Source organism: Coturnix japonica, chromosome Z, assembly GCF_001577835.2.
Source record: "Coturnix japonica isolate 7356 chromosome Z, Coturnix japonica 2.1, whole genome shotgun sequence".
NCBI classification, from domain to species: Eukaryota; Metazoa; Chordata; class Aves; order Galliformes; family Phasianidae; genus Coturnix; species Coturnix japonica.
In genome coordinates this window covers 64861257-64876266 of record NC_029547.1, presented here as the reverse complement: position 1 = coordinate 64876266, position 15010 = coordinate 64861257, and the positions used below count along the sequence as shown (strand labels likewise).

The 15010-nt window shown below is 49.9% G+C and overlaps 1 protein-coding gene across 1 annotated transcript; it reads right to left on the bottom strand.

The window, feature by feature from the left end:
- Positions 1-9421: 9421 nt before the first annotated feature.
- CDKN2B (cyclin dependent kinase inhibitor 2B) lies at positions 9422-12920 on the bottom strand. Its single transcript, XM_015850035.2, has 2 exons — positions 12476-12920; positions 9422-10957 (listed from the first exon to the last, which is right to left on the bottom strand). Exons 1-2 carry the CDS (start codon positions 12614-12616, stop codon positions 10679-10681), a joined length of 420 nt encoding a protein of 139 aa, XP_015705521.1. The 5' UTR covers positions 12617-12920; the 3' UTR covers positions 9422-10678.
- Positions 12921-15010: the final 2090 nt, after the last annotated feature.

Sequence of the window (15010 nt, the reverse complement as noted above, 5' to 3'; positions counted from 1 at the left end):
AAGAGAAGAGAAGAGAAGAGAAGAGAAGAGAAGAGAAGAGAAGAGAGATACCTTTTTCACTCTGGAATTTGAACACAGAGTAAACACAGAACGAATAATTGTCTCAGTGTTCACCGTCTCTTTCTATCTGCAACCTATTTTAGTAAAAAATTCATACAACATACAAAGTGCAAGGACCAAATGGCCGCTCGGTTTAACTGATGAGAACTCGAGAAAACTTTTTTTTTTTTTTTTCCACGGGGCACACGGCTACAATTTAAATTGCAGCAATCAGTTGTTCAATGAGCATTTAAAAGGTTTGGTTTAAATACATCGGTAAGCGCTGCTACTTCTCCGAGTCCTCAGAAAGAAAATCCATTGCGCAGCGATAACTGCAACTTCTAACAATGAAAGTCACTTTCATTCACTTACTGAGTAGTAAAAATGCTGCTAAGAATCACTGAATCGTTGGGGTTGGAAGGGATCTCTAGAGATCATCGAGTCCAACCCCCCTGACAAAGTAGGCTCCCTACACCACGTCGCACAGGTAAAATCTAAGGCAGCCTACTGGCAGTATCTTGTTGCAAGGAAAGAAATCGGCTCTGGGACAATCTCTTGTGCTGCTCTTCCTCGGGGAAATATTATTATAGAATCACAGAATCGCAGAGTCGGAGGGTTGGAAAGCACTTCTGCAGACCAGCTAGTCCGACCCCTGTTACTCCCTACACTGGGTTGCACACGAAAGCATCCAGGAGGGTTTTCGTTATCTCCAGAGGACGAGGTTGAACACCCTCTCCTCTGCGCCTGCTGCAGTGCTCTGCCAACCCCGCAGTAAAGACGTTTTTCTTCGTGTTCAGACAGAATTTCCCTCACACCCCTTTGTGGCATGGAGGCACCACTCGCACTTCCTTTGGGAAAGAAGAAGCTGTTCTTGAAAGCAAACAAGAATAAAAAGTAATGATCGAAGTGCTGCCAACTCCTTGCACCCCGCGGAGGTGGGTTTTAGGAGCCCACCCCTCTTTTTCAGTACCGTGTGGTACAACTCGTTTGCTACCAGCAGTACCCCCTAAATACCAGATATATGAAAGAACGAGATGGCTCTGAAAACTGCACGCTTCAATTCAGGCATAACCTCAAGGGAATCCCGGTGATAATAACACATAAAATAGTAATGAGAGAAATCGCTGTGCCCTCAAGCCTCTCCGGCCGGGCACCGCCGCCGCGTCCCGGGTCAGCCCCCACCTGCACTGGGGTTATCCCGAAGGAAGGAGAAGGTGGGTGACCCGGCTCCACATTCCCGTCTAAGGGATGCTCCTCTTCTAGGATGGAGGTTTGGAAGAACGGGTCGGAGCTGCGTCCCCTCCCGTCCTGCCGAGGCTCGGGCAGGAGGAACGCGGCCCGCTCCTGCCCCGGCACGAGGTGGTGTAGGCGGAGGCCGCCCGAGGCTGCGGGACGGGATCGGCTTCCCTGCTGCCTAGGTGGGAAGGGGCTGCCCTGCTCTGCGCCCACCGATAGTTGGGTCCGGGGTCGGTCACTTCAGCCCGCTGACAGCGGGTGAGGACAGCCCGGATGAGGAAGAGAGCCGTGCTTCGCAGGAAGCCCGCGATCGTTCTCCTACCTCTCGGCAGCAGAGAGGTGCTTCACCCCGAAACGCGTAGAGGACTCGGATAGGCAGGAACACAACGATGTGACCCAGCAGCGTGAGCGCCGCTCCGACCAGCTGCAAGGGTCCCCCACAAATAATTCGGGGTAGCGCTCCCTGAGCATTTCCCCCTCCCTTCCATCGGTCCCGTACCGGGACGCTCCGGTACGAGACACCCGCTTTAGCAGGAGAGCTGGCACAAAGGATAGCGCAGATCGCCTCCGCCCAGCCCCATTCGGCTCAAGGGTTCGTCACGCCGTTCCCAGATACGAAGAGCCGGAGGAAGCAGAGGGAAGGAGGAAAAGGAAGGTTTCTGCGGGAGGGGTGCGATCCGGAGGTACCGCCAGTGCCTGGCACTGATAAACTGCAGATAAATTAACGTATGCAGAGAACGAACAAGGGAAAAAAAATCATAGATCATAGAAGATGGTTGTTAGATTTGTTTGTTTGTTCGTTTCTTCAACCAAACTTCCCTAATTCCATCTTCTTCTTTTTTTAAAAAAAAAAAAATTTAATATATATGTATTATATATATATATATATATATATTTTTTTTTTCCAGGCAACTTTCCAGACTGTCCTTCTCTTCTGTCTTTGTCTACACGGCTCCACTCCGTGCTGCCAAATGGAGGTGGCTGTGGGTTCCTCTCAGGGTGCTCTGCGAGCATTTTGCAAAGCACTCTCCATATTCTCATCAGAGCCAGAAGCTGTTTTATTTTTCCTTACACACCCAATTATATGTAACGACCTAAGCTGCACTGCGCAGAGTCACAGCGACCCACTTTCGCCATCTGAAATAGGGGAAATGCCTCTAAAGCCTCCGGAGCCGCATTAAGGTGGGTAAGAGTAACACCCTCCGAGACGGCCACGGCTGTTTTCTGCCCTCGGCCATAGATGGTGTAAGTGGAACTGCATTATTCTGCTTTGAGTTATGCGTAGGGGAAGAGAAATTAGTTGTCAGAGAGAGAGAAGAGAGGTAACCTGTCGACCACCTGCTGCTGTCCCGAGTAGAAGGAAAATAAATAAATAAGTAAATAAGGAGAAAAAATATATATATAAAAGAAGGAAGGAAAGGTCTCTCTGCATGTAAAGCCCGGCCGTCACGAGGAGCCCTGCCACTCTCTGCCCTTCCCCCGCTGCCTTCCCTTCCCTTCAGGACCCGGCTCAGGGCGGAGCGAAGCAGCCCGGAGCTCCTCAGGGCAGCAGCCGTCTCGCACAAGATGTGCCGTAGCAGCATCAGGGCTGTGTGAGCTCCGAAAGTGGGATTGGATCCGCCTTTCCCGAGGAACCGTGGGGGTGAGTGGGCTCCTGCGGAGACCCGACAGAAATACCTCCCCATCGGGTTCCACGGTAAGCCATCCCTCCAAGTCCCCGTTCATTGGAGAGGAATATATGTCTTCATTTTCTTCCTGGTATACATGTGTAGACACATCGTTCTCCGTCTCGCTCTCTCTCCTTGCTTTTTTTTTTTTTTTTTTCTTTTTATTTTATTTTTTATTTTAATTTTCCTCCTTTCTTCTCAGACCCATCGGGCGATGGTGGATATTCCATCAGTTGGGGCTTCCTGGCCCCTCCCCGCCCAGAGCCCACGAGCGGCGGCTCTGAGCCGTAAAATCAGTTACCAAAAATCGACAAGCAGGACTGAAATACGCAATTCTTCAAGAAATCCTACAAGTCGGATAGATAAAGGGAAACGTTTTACCCACGCTACAAGCGAAGTGTTACCCCTTGCGTGCTCTGTGCCGCTGGTGATAGGAGTGAAGAGAGAAACTGTGGGGAAATATAAAAGTCTGCACTCACTGGTCAGTAAATTTGTAAATTAAGAAGTCACCAGCTGAGCCGGACAGCATCTGCATCACCACCGGTGCTAAATATGATGAAACCTGACAGGATGGCACCAAACGGCAGATGCAGTTCTGTGCCAGGGATTACGGACCCTCCCAGATCTTTGAGAAGCTGCTTGACCACCAACCCGCACACAGCCGCACGGTTGGTATGCTAGAAATCTCATAATACTTGCCCCAAAAAAACAACTCCTCTTTTGCACAATTCTACTATGAACAAACGACCTCCAATTAATCATAACGTAACAACGCGCGGTCATATCAGAAGTAGAGGAAATAATAGCTGACTCTGTGCTAGTGTGCTTTGAAATCAGTCCCGGTGTTATACTTGCAACCTGGGGATAAGGAGAAGTCAGCTTCTCTCCCCAGAGCAACCTTATTGCAAAGATGAGTTCCTAAAGGCAATTAATCCACATTAAATAGACTGCATAGCTTCCGTTTCTCCTATTTTCTCTTTTCAAAATGCTAACAGTACAGGTCTTTAACACTGAACGTCGATCCATTTTTACACTGCTGTGATATACAACAGTATAGGAGTCCTGGAAAGTGATCTGAAATAGCAGACGAAATGGAGGACGTGCACCAAAAGCAGCGGTCTTACATCGAAGCTCAGAAAACTCAGCTTCCTCAAAAAGGTAAATATGAAAAGGAGAAAAAGCCCCGTCCTCACACACTGCCACAGAAATAAAATTAAATACAAAAGTCGTCATCTCTGAAAAGACTTGCATGAATTGTTTTGTGTTTTAACAAACGTTCTGGTAATGGGAATAGGGGGTGATTAAAGTCCTAGAAAGGACAAACTTAAAAAAGAGAGCAATGCTGGCACTTCGGTCAGCAAGTAAACGAGCGCCGGGTGGAGGGTGCGATGGAAAAGTGGCGTGAAAGTGACGAGATTTGCCATCGGGAAAAAGCGCTGTTCAGAGTTATGCTAAAAATGAAAGCAAACTGATGAGCAGAAATGGATGAAGAAATTTTTCTCGTCTTAAAGCCTCTGAATACGTTACACATATTCGTCAATAGCCGGAAAATCCAGCACCTCCCTGTTTCGTTTCGAAAAGCTGTGAAATAGAGATTTCTTGTTCATGAAAGATGGCATAAAACGCCAAAGCCAACAGCAGTAAAATAAAATTAAATTAAATTAAAACTAACGATGGAATGAATAAATAGCTTTGCAGCTTTCCAGTTCGCCTGATTTAAACAAAGGACTTTCCTAACTGTAATCTACTGTCATAGATAATGTGAAAATATCCTTAAAATATCCTCTCTCACACACACACGTCCTCCTCTTAGAAGAAATAAAAGATAGGTGCATATGTATATATACATATATATATATATCTGTATATATATATATATATATATATACACACACGCACACACACACACACTCCATTTTGAGACATGAGGCCACCAGAAAGAAAAATGTGCAGGATTCTGTACAACCAGCTCGAAGGTCACAAAAAGCAACGCACTTTTGCCAGGCAAACGATTCCCTTCCTTAAAGAAAATTAACCACGAAAACACAAAAGGGGGAAAAAAAAGGGCGACACGGGGGGGCCGGGGGGAAGAAAGGCAAACAGGCAGAATGTTTTACATCGTTTAAGAAATACCTGTAGATTCCTGCAGATTAAAGAAAATGGAAAAGAAAATAGGCCAGGGCAGCAGTTTTGTTACGCTTCGCAGTGGCTCGACAGACCACTCTCATTTGCCGGCAGCTGCGCCGGGCTGCCGAGGCTCCGAGCAGCCCCCAGGTACCGCCTGGGGAGAGGAACGGCCCCCCGGCCCCATACTCCACCCGTGCTCACATTGCCCCCGTTAAACTTAATTAAGCAATTTTATTCGGAACCATTCTCGAGAAGAAGAGATGAGAGCATAAATAGGAAACAAGGGCAAAAGGAGCTTATTTTTGGATTTTCTTTTCACAGAATTGTTATTATTATTGTTTTTTATAAGTACAAACTTGCTTTTTATTTTCCTTCCTCGTTCTGAAATAGATTGCAAAGACGCCATCTTCCTGCAAACTATGCCTGAAAATGCTGCCTTTAGGGGGTTCAAGCTGCCAGAAGTCTCACATACTACCTATGCGACTCTAACACCTTCACATTCTATTTTGCGAGCTATAAAATTAAGCAAAGCCAAATGTTCACCTTTTAAGACACACACACTTGTATTAGAAGTACCCCCTCCTTTTAGAACCTGATTTTCAGTGCTATCAGACTATCTGACACCGGAGTGGTGTGTTAGGAGAACTCCATCTCCTCAGAGAGAAAGTAAGAAGAGAACGAAAGGAAAAGACTTACTTAAAGCTACTGAGAAAGCAAGGAGAAAGACAAACAAAATGAAATGCTATGCTCGACCCGCAAAGGCTTTTCTGTTTCGTTGTTTGTTTTCATTTGTATCTTTTTTTTTTCTTCCTTACTACAGTGCATTTACTTCGGGATCAACAGCTTCACACTCGAGGTCTGTGCTTTTAGGAGTCAGAGCTCGTGGTTTCTTTTTCATGTACTTACTGCAGAGTGAGGGAACTAGGCCTACTAAAAATACAGCAAACTAAGCCCTGAGAGATAATAAGCAAAACTGGGTATCGTTACTGGTATTTATTTTATGTGTAATATTCCAAGGCTTGTGAGACAGAAAGCACTACTGCTGGTGCAGCTGAGAGTGGGCACAGACAGAGCTGCTGTGCTGCCACTCCTCGAGCCCTGCAGTTTAACAGTCTTATGGTCTTAGTTCTTTTACCTGATTTTTCTCTTTTTTTTTTTTTCTTTCTTTAAATCTGCATTTACTTTTGTTTTTGAAGATATTTTCACACGGTTATTTAGCCAGTCTTACTCTTCTAATTTTGTCTACACAGCTCCACTCCGTGCTCCCAAATTCAGGTAGCTGTGGACTCTCACAGTCCTCCGAGGGCATTTTGCAAAACACTCTACATACTCTCATCAGAACCAGCAGCCGCGTTATTTTTCCTTACACACAAAATTGTGTATAACTACCGAGGCCTAAGCTGCTCTGTACAGAGTCACAGCGACCCACTTTCACCACCTGAAATAGGGGAAATGCCTCTAAAGCCTCCGGAGCCGCTTTTCTCTCCTCTTACGGGGTTAAAAGTAACACTCGCCGGGACGGCTACGACAGTTTTCTGCCCTCGGTAGCGGCCACAGATGATGCGAGTGGAGCTGCACTATTCTGCTCTGAGTTATGCACAGGGGAAGATGAATTACTTCTCCGAGAGAAGGAAGAGACAGAGGTAACATGTCGGCCACATGCTGCTTGCTCGAACTGCATTTGCATTTAGAAAAGAAAGAAAGAGAAAGAAATAAAAAGTGAAAAGGGGAAAGAAAAGAAAAAGAAAATAGAGGGGAGAAAAAAAAAAGGAGAGAGAGAAAAAGAAAGAAAGAAAGGAAAGAAAGGAAAGAAAGGAAAGAAAGGAAAGAAAGGAAAGAAAGGAAAGAAAGGAAAGAAAGGAAAGAAAGGAAAGAAAGGAAAGAAAGGAAAGAAGAAAGAAAGGCAAAGAAAAAAGGAAGAAAGGGAAGAAGGGAAAAAAGGGAAGAAAGAAGGGAAAAAAGGGAAGAAAGGGAAGAAAGGGAAGAAATAAAGAAGGACGAAAAAAGGGAAAAGGAAAAGAAGGGGAAATAAAAAGGAAAAGAAGAAAAGGAAAAGAAAGAAAAGAAGAAGAAAGAAAAGAAGAAAGAAAGAAAAGAGAAGGAAAAGAAAGAAAGAAGAAGAAATGGGGGGGTGGGGGGGGAAACTGAAAAGAAAAATAATGGAATGGAAGAGAGGGGAGAGAACGACGCACACGGGCCCGCTGTCCCCCGCCGTACCTGGGCCGGGGGCTGCCCCGGTGCCTCCTTCTCAGGACCCGGCGCAGAACGCGACGAAACGGCCTGGAGAGCCACAGGGCAGCGGCCACCCCGCGCAAGATGCGCCGGAGCAGCGAGCGGGACAGAGGCCGGCGGTGGCGGGAGCCCCGAAGGCGGACGGTGCACCTTATCCGAGGTGTCATGGGAGCGGAGAACCCCCGGAGAGCCGCGATATAAATACGTCCCCTCCGCGGGGCCCCCGCCGTGAGTCGGCCCTCTTACTCTCCATTCATTGGAGAGGATTTTTTTTTCCCCCCATTTTTTTTTTCCTGTTTTTTCTTTTTTTTTGTTTTCTATCTCTTTTTTTTTTTCTCCTTTCCGCCTGGCTAACTCCTCATTCCGCCTCTGCTCCCCGCCCCTTTGTGGCGGAACACCTCCCACTGCCGGAGCTCCCGCCTCGAAGCGGGCGGGCGGCGGAGGATGGGGCGGGGGCGGCCGTCGGCCTTCTGCCCGCCGAGCTCCGCCGCTGAACGGGCGCGGAGGGCGGCCAATCGCAGGGCGCCTCCGGGCTTTCAAATAAAGCCCTGACGACACGTCCTTGCCCTCTCCTTTACCCTCCCCCCCCCCGGCAGGCTTTCCTTGCAGGAGGGCGATTTCACTCTTTTAAAAAATGATTATTATTGTATTTTTACGGACTCTCGCTCCTCGCTGTGCAGCTGGAAGAGCTGCAGGTTGCAAACAGATACGCGTCCCGGCGGGCAGCACCGCGGCTGTTATAGCGGATCGCTGCCGCTTTAACAGCCCGGGTCAGCCCCGGCCCGACGAGCAGCTATTTCCTCGTCACATGGCCATTTGAACGCGGCGCGGGGCCGTTGCGTAGCGGAATGAGAGATGATAATTAAAGACATAAAAAGAGGATCTCATCCCTCAGCGCCAAGTAGCAGGAACGGGGTAACCGGCGTTGCCCACCCTCGCCCCACTCCCGGCCGCGTTCCCGTCTCTCCGTGTCCCGGTGCTATTCTCGAAGCGCGGAGGTTTGGGGCCGTACCTCTGTGATGCTGCGGGGCCGCTGCTGCAGGTGCGTGTCCTCCACTTGGAGTCGGGTCGGACCGGGTCGGGTCGGGTCGCACAGAGGAGGTGGGGGTGAGCAAGGACTGCAGGGAGCCCGCGGGGGTGGGACGGGATGGGGGATAGCAGCAGTGTATGTGTGCGTGTGCAGTCTCTCCGCCTCCAGCTCACGCCTCCTGCACCGGGCTGGACAAACAGAAATGACAGAGATATGGATGGGAATCTGCTTCTGCCCGGACGCGGAGCAGCCTAACGGCAGGGCTGCGGAAAGGGGGGCAGCCCGCGATGCTTTTCTTCTGACAGAATCCTATTTCGAGCCTCGGAAACGAATGACTGAGAAGGGCCATTTCGAAATGAAAGCGGCTTTTCGATAGAGGTTGTTCTGGTTATTTCCCTTCTTCCCCCCCCCCCCCCCCCCCCCCCCCCCCTTTTTATTTATTTTTTTATTTACTTATTCCCTTCAGCACAGAAAGCACGGAAATGTTCCTCGCCGCTGCCGCTCGTTGTTTATTATTGCTGTTATTTCCAGGGGGGGGGGGGGGTTCAGCCTCCAGCACGAGGACTATCCACCAGGATAGTGATGCCCGCGGTGAGCGTCCCGTGCCGACGCTTTAACTCCGCGGGGCACAGTTGTGTCTGTTCGAGCTGCTGGCTTCTGATATTGCGCAAATGCGGCGAGGGCAACCTGGAAACGCTGGGTATTATTAGTGCTTTTGTGCATTGCTGCTCTTACTGTTCTCTCATAATCCCTAATGCGGATATTCTCACAGCGGAAAAATTTTAAATCGAATTTTGGTGATTGGCGAAAAGGATCTTTTAACGGGAATCCTGGCCTGATTGAGGTCAGGAAAGCGGCCCATTAGATCCTCACTATAACATACAGAGAGGGTACCGGGCTGAGTTGCATCCCGAGCCTCGTTATGTCCCGGTCCCTCCGATCACGCCGCAGCCGCGCCCAGCGCCGTCCCTGCGGGCTCACGGCACCGACACGCAACAGCGTACAGTCGAAGAAGTATCACCTTACGTTGTGTTTTCTTATCAAGTGATTTCTGTACAATAAACATCTTAGGAATTCTCACACAAAGAAAGCGTTTTGTATTTGTTTTAAATTTAATATGAGCTTCTTGTTCAACCTTGTGAGCATAAATAGCGAACATAGAAAAGCACAAATGTATTACGTATATAAATAACAGATAAGTACACGTATAGGCTTGATGTACCATCGCAGTGCTTTTATACATACAGGCACACACATTGAGCGTTTTGTATCTTCATTTCGACATATGAATTGAATTCATAAACGGCAAAACTTCATATCTACGGAGTGTCGGTTTTCACAGACTAATTATAAAGCGCGAATTGCATGAGATTACTTTATGATAATTACATATTCCAATAAATTACACTCAACAATATATTTATTATCTTTACAATTTTTATATGAAAGAGGCGGGGACTATGAACTCAAATCGAAATCTCTTTCCCCTCGAACTCTCTCCGGACTCTTTGCGGAGCACACAGAGCTGCGACTCGGGGCCGCTGCTGCCCACTCTGCCTCTCCGGGTTTGCGTTCCGTCCTGGTGTCACACGAAGCACAACAACCGCTCGGCGAGTTGCTCCTCCAGGAGCGGACCCGCTGCAGAGCCAGAACATTTCGGCGTGGTTCTTTCTGTGCCAAAAGCTCCGGTTTTGGGCAGCCTGGAGAAATCAGAGGCATATGAAAGTCCGAGTTTTATTTTTTAGTCCTGTGATGTTTTCGTTTTGCATTTATGGTGATTTTCCTTCAGAATACTGTTTAACTAGCAGCGGATCGGAGCAGTTCACCTGCACGTATTCCTTCGGGCAAGGGTGGTACCGGGCTTGCAGAGGCACAAATCGCTGTTTTGTTCTTGCAGGTCCCATGTTTGCTGACGCCGTGAGAGGAGCCTCAGATGCACCACGGGCTCATGTACCAACATGCCGCAGCACCTTGCGTGGTTGGCTTGAAGTGTTTACCAAAACCTTCGTTCCCATCTGTTCTGATTTTGCAAAGGAGAGTGGCGGGCCCCGCCGTCCCGTTCGGCTCCAAAGCTGAGTTTGGGGAAGCCGCTTCGTGCGGATGAAGGAGGGGCTCGGCAGGCGGACCGAGGGTTAGCAGAAAGTTCGGACACAGGGCGAAGGGAGCAATTCCTTCATCTCTTCACAGTGTTTAGACACCCTTGCGAAAGGAGAAGGGCGTGGGGGGTGGGTGTTCAAACGCAGGGCAGCACTCAGACTCGTGCAAAGAGCAACGTGAATAAATCCACACATCCCTCTAATCCGTGCTGCGTCCCAGTGGGAGCACGGTCCGGACTCCGGTCAGTGGATCAGGGCAGAGGTGCTCTCGGCAGCGCCGGCAGCCGCCGCAGGTAGCAGCCGATCGGGCCGTGCGGGCCCCCGGCCGCCACGTCGAGGGGGAGGCGGCCGCTGCTGTCGGGCAGGTCGAGGCGAGCCCCGGCGCGGTGCAGCGTCTCCAGCGTGTCCAGGAACCCGGCGCGGGCCGCGTCGTGTGCGGGGCGGCAGCCGGTGCGCGGGTCGGGGCGGTTGGGGTCGGCGCCGCGCTGTAACAGCAGCTCGGCCACGCGAGGGCTGCCCAGCATCATCACCTGCGGGGGGACGGAGGGACACAGCGTCAGCCGCAGGCTCTCCGCTCCGGCCTCCCAGCAGCGCGAAGGAGGCGGAGAGGCCGTCGGAGAAGCCGCCGAGGAGCCCCGGAGGAGGCTCTTCGGACAACGGGGCCCGGCGGTAAGCGCAGCGCGGCCGCGGAAATCCAGGCAGCAGCGCGGCCGGGGACAAAGGGAGATCTCTCCCTTCCCACCTTCCCACCGCCCACCCCCACGAAAACTCGGGCGGCCCCGAGTCGTGACGGCCACCGCAAAACCGCGCCTGCAGAGCGAGGCTGTGGGTCGGCTTCTCCCCGGGAAGCTTTTAAGATAAGGCTGGGGGGAGCAGGGAAACAACGCTACCCATTGCCTCTCTCCCACGCTGTTCTGCCCCGTGTCTGGGCACAGAGGAGCGCCAGGGTGCCTCCGAGAGCACTGTCGGTGTCTGAACCGCCCTTCTCCGAGCGCTACGCGTTCAGCTCTCATGGCAAATCTGTGCTGCACAAAGGTGCCAAAAAAACATGTCGGAGGGCGGTCTCAGATCCGTGCCTCTGAAGAAAAGCAGCACCGACATTTTGTAGGAGACAGTTTTGCAGGCAATGGCAGCGTATCTTAAATACAGCTCCTCAGATTACCCGAGTTTCGTTTTATTTTGAAAATTTAAGAGGAAGCTGTCTAGAACGACCCGAGAAATTAAGTCGGCTTTATAAATATAGTTTCTGCTATTCCTGCGGGCGCTTTTTATGCATTCACAGTACTACAATTCAGCTCCTCGAACACTGATGACTGTGTCTGCTGGGCTGCCAGGCAGGGCTATGCATTGGCTGGTTCTGCTTCAAGCAGTCTTTGAACAGACCCCAAAACCACTGATTTTTTTTTCCCCCTGAATATATCACGATAAACACCGTATTATTATTATGAAAAAGAAAAAAAATCTAAGTGTAGTAGCAGACAGTAAAGTATAGCAGACAGTAAAGCAAAAGATGCCGATTTGATGGAGAACCCTGAATATATCACGATAACTACCGTATTATTATTATTATTATTATTATTATTATTATTATTATTATTATTATTATTATTATTATTATTATTATTATTATTATTTTGTAAAAAGATAAAAGAAACAGTAAGTGTAGCAGTAGTGAAGTATAGCAGGCAAGAAAGCAGAAGATACTCTGGGGGTAAATCTCTCTGAAAAGAAGACTCGTTACTCGTTATTACACATTTAATGCGAGATGAGCATTAAAGCTCTCGGTTTTGATCACCCCATGGTTGATAATAATGCGATCCAGGGTTGCTGAAACTAAAACCTCTTTCTTGCGGCGGTTGAAGACTTTCCCCTTTGCACTAAGCTGACAGGAACCGTGGTGCCGCTCTGGCTCCAGCACAGCTGTCGGGGTGCTGCCGACGCCGGCACTCAGTCCCTGCGCTTTCTCCACGCTCGCCGAAGAGCCACTGCCTGGGAGGCGGCCCTTATTCCCGGTTCTCGGGTACGGAGGGCCTCTCCGTCCTCCCTACCTGGATGGGGGTCCGGCCGAAGGAGTTGATAGCGTTGGGGTCGGCCTCTCCGTCCAGCAGCTCCCTCACCCGCTGCAGATCGCCACGGGCGGCGGCATTTGCTAGCTCATCCGCAGCCGTGCGAGCCGCTCTCTGTGCCATGCCCGGCCCTGCCCGGCTTCGTGTGTGTGGGCAGCGGGGCCCCTCTCGCTGCCCGCTGCTGCTGACCCGCGGGGGGAGCCCAGCCCATGGGAGCTCACGTCTCCGCTGCTCCACGCCCGCACCCCCAGCAGCTCTCGGGCGGTGCGATCCACCTCGGAGCAGCAGGAGCGCTGCCGTCGCTGGAGCCACCTCCACCTGCGGGGCCACGGCTGTGCCCGAGCCACCCGCCGCTTGTTTTCTCCCCGCAGTTGGTACCGCTCCGCCCGGTCCCGCCCCGGCCGTGCCCACTCCGGTCCGGCCCGGCCGGCTCCGCCTCGCTGATGTCAGCGTCACCGCGGCTGTCCCGACGGGGAGAGGCGGCCATGGGGCGGCGCGGCGGCGCGGTCACTGCTCCCCGCGGCCTGGGCGGACGGGCGATTATCGAGTTCCGTGTCGCAGATCTCTTTTTCTTTTTTTTCTTTTTTTCCTTTTTTCCCCCACTCCCTGTTCTTTATTTTTCCCGTTTCTTACCTTAAGGCAGTGCCTCTTAACACGTGCATTACCTCCCCGGGCGCCCGTCAGTACCGGAGCCTCGGCACTGCTTCTTTTCACAACCTGCAAACTCCTCCGAGCTTTGCTCAGTGCAACGATACAGAGCTGCGGTCAGGAGCGACATCCATCTTCCTTCCAAACCAACAAAGCAAGCAAACAACGAAACAATAAAAACAAAAAGTAAGGCAAAAAAACCCAAAACACAAAAGCCAAACCAAACAAAAGCACAAACCAATATCTAGTTCCCCCAAAACAGGTGAATCCCCCTCTAAGCGAAGCCGTGGAGCTCACCCCATCTCTTTAGCGCCCGGCTCCGAGCCCGTCCCGCAGTCGGGGGGCGGCAGGACCACGGACAGCTCCAGAGGTCCGACCGGCGGACACGCGGCATCGCGGATCAGCGCAGCGCTGCGACTCGGTTTGTGTCCCGTAGACGATGGTGTAACACCAAAAGAGGTGTGTGCTGGTTTTACAAAGGGAAATCAAGACTTCCTGGGGCTTGCAGGGTAGAAATGTTCAGAGGAAAGAAAAGTTAGAGGGAGAAGCCCTCGCTTCTATCACTACGAAGGGTCATGGGAGTGACCTGCTTCGAGCATGACTTGTCAGATATGTAGAAACTCTAAGATAATTCTCTTTGGGGTCATACTTACAATCATACTTACACTCTGAATCTGCATTCTGCATTTTTCTACTACTGCAGTCACGCCGTCCATTTGTTTACCTGCATCTTTACTTGAAATGACCACTGCACACCACCAAAGCAATTACATTACTTTCTTGGCCTACTAGCTTCAAAAGATGTAGCTACACTATAAAGAAAGTTCTCAGTTTCCTGTACCAGGTGGCATAATTGGTTCCCATCAATAAAAAACAGAAGAAAGCTAACTGGAATGGGCAATGAAAACTGTATGTGTCTTTCCCTAGTAGTGAATGTGCTGTTTGAGTGCTGTGTGCCATAAAATAAGAAAATAAAGATATTTCAGACATCTGTACTAAAAAGAAAACTACCACCAACAAAAACCAACCAACCAAACCAACCACCATTAACAAAAAAACCCCAAGAAATAAAAGGAAGAATTACATACATACCACATCACAGTGGCAGCCCTCAAGTAGTGAAAAATGTATCTAAGTCTTAAAAAGACAACAAACTCATTTTAACAACAGATGGAATGATCAGTGCTATTACTGAATTGATCAAGTAGAAATAGGACGCTGATTTCAATCTTGTGTATCACCTTTGTACTGTCATTTGTACATTAGTTACGGAAAAAGCTTTTTTGATAGTGCTTTGCTGCCAGCTATATGCCCATAAAGTAATAAAAAAGTCAGTGTCTACTAGAATTGTGTAAATATTTCATGTGTTAATGTTTTTTTTTTCTTTCCATTTTTCCCTCTTCCTTCCTTCCTTCCTTCCTTCCTTCCTTCCTTCCTTCCTTCCTTCCTTCCTTCCTTCCTTCCTTCCTTCCTTCCTTCCNGCCCGCTCTATGCCCGCTCTATACCCGCTCTATGCCCTCTCCCTGCCCACTCCCGGCCCCGCATTCCCCTTTCCCCACTCACAGTGTCCGTGGCTTCCTTCCTTCCTTCCTTCCTTCCTTCCTTCCTTCCTTCCTTCCTTTCCTTCCTTCCCTCCTTCCCTCCTTCCTTCCTTCTCTCTTTCTCTCTCTTTCTCTCTCTATTTCTCTTTCCCTTTCCCTTCCCCCCTCCCTCTCCCACTCCGTGTCACTTTCGTTTTCTCTCACTCTTCCTCCCTTCCTCCCTTCTTTCTTCCCTCTCTTCCTTGTGACACCACAGGCTCCCAGTTGGGCCATTCTCCTTGGCTTCAGTATAGAGCACATTTTTTGTATCTTGTCCTGCCCAGACTGG

Excerpts from the sequence above, each read along its gene's own strand:
- CDKN2B (XM_015850035.2), bottom strand. The coding sequence starts at position 12,616 with ATGGCACAGAGAGCGGCTCGCACGGCTGCGGATGAGCTAGCAAATGCC. Across the intron at positions 10,958-12,475 it reads TCGGCCGGACCCCCATCCAG|GTGATGATGCTGGGCAGCCC; the intron begins GTAGGGAGGACG and ends GTCCCCCCGCAG.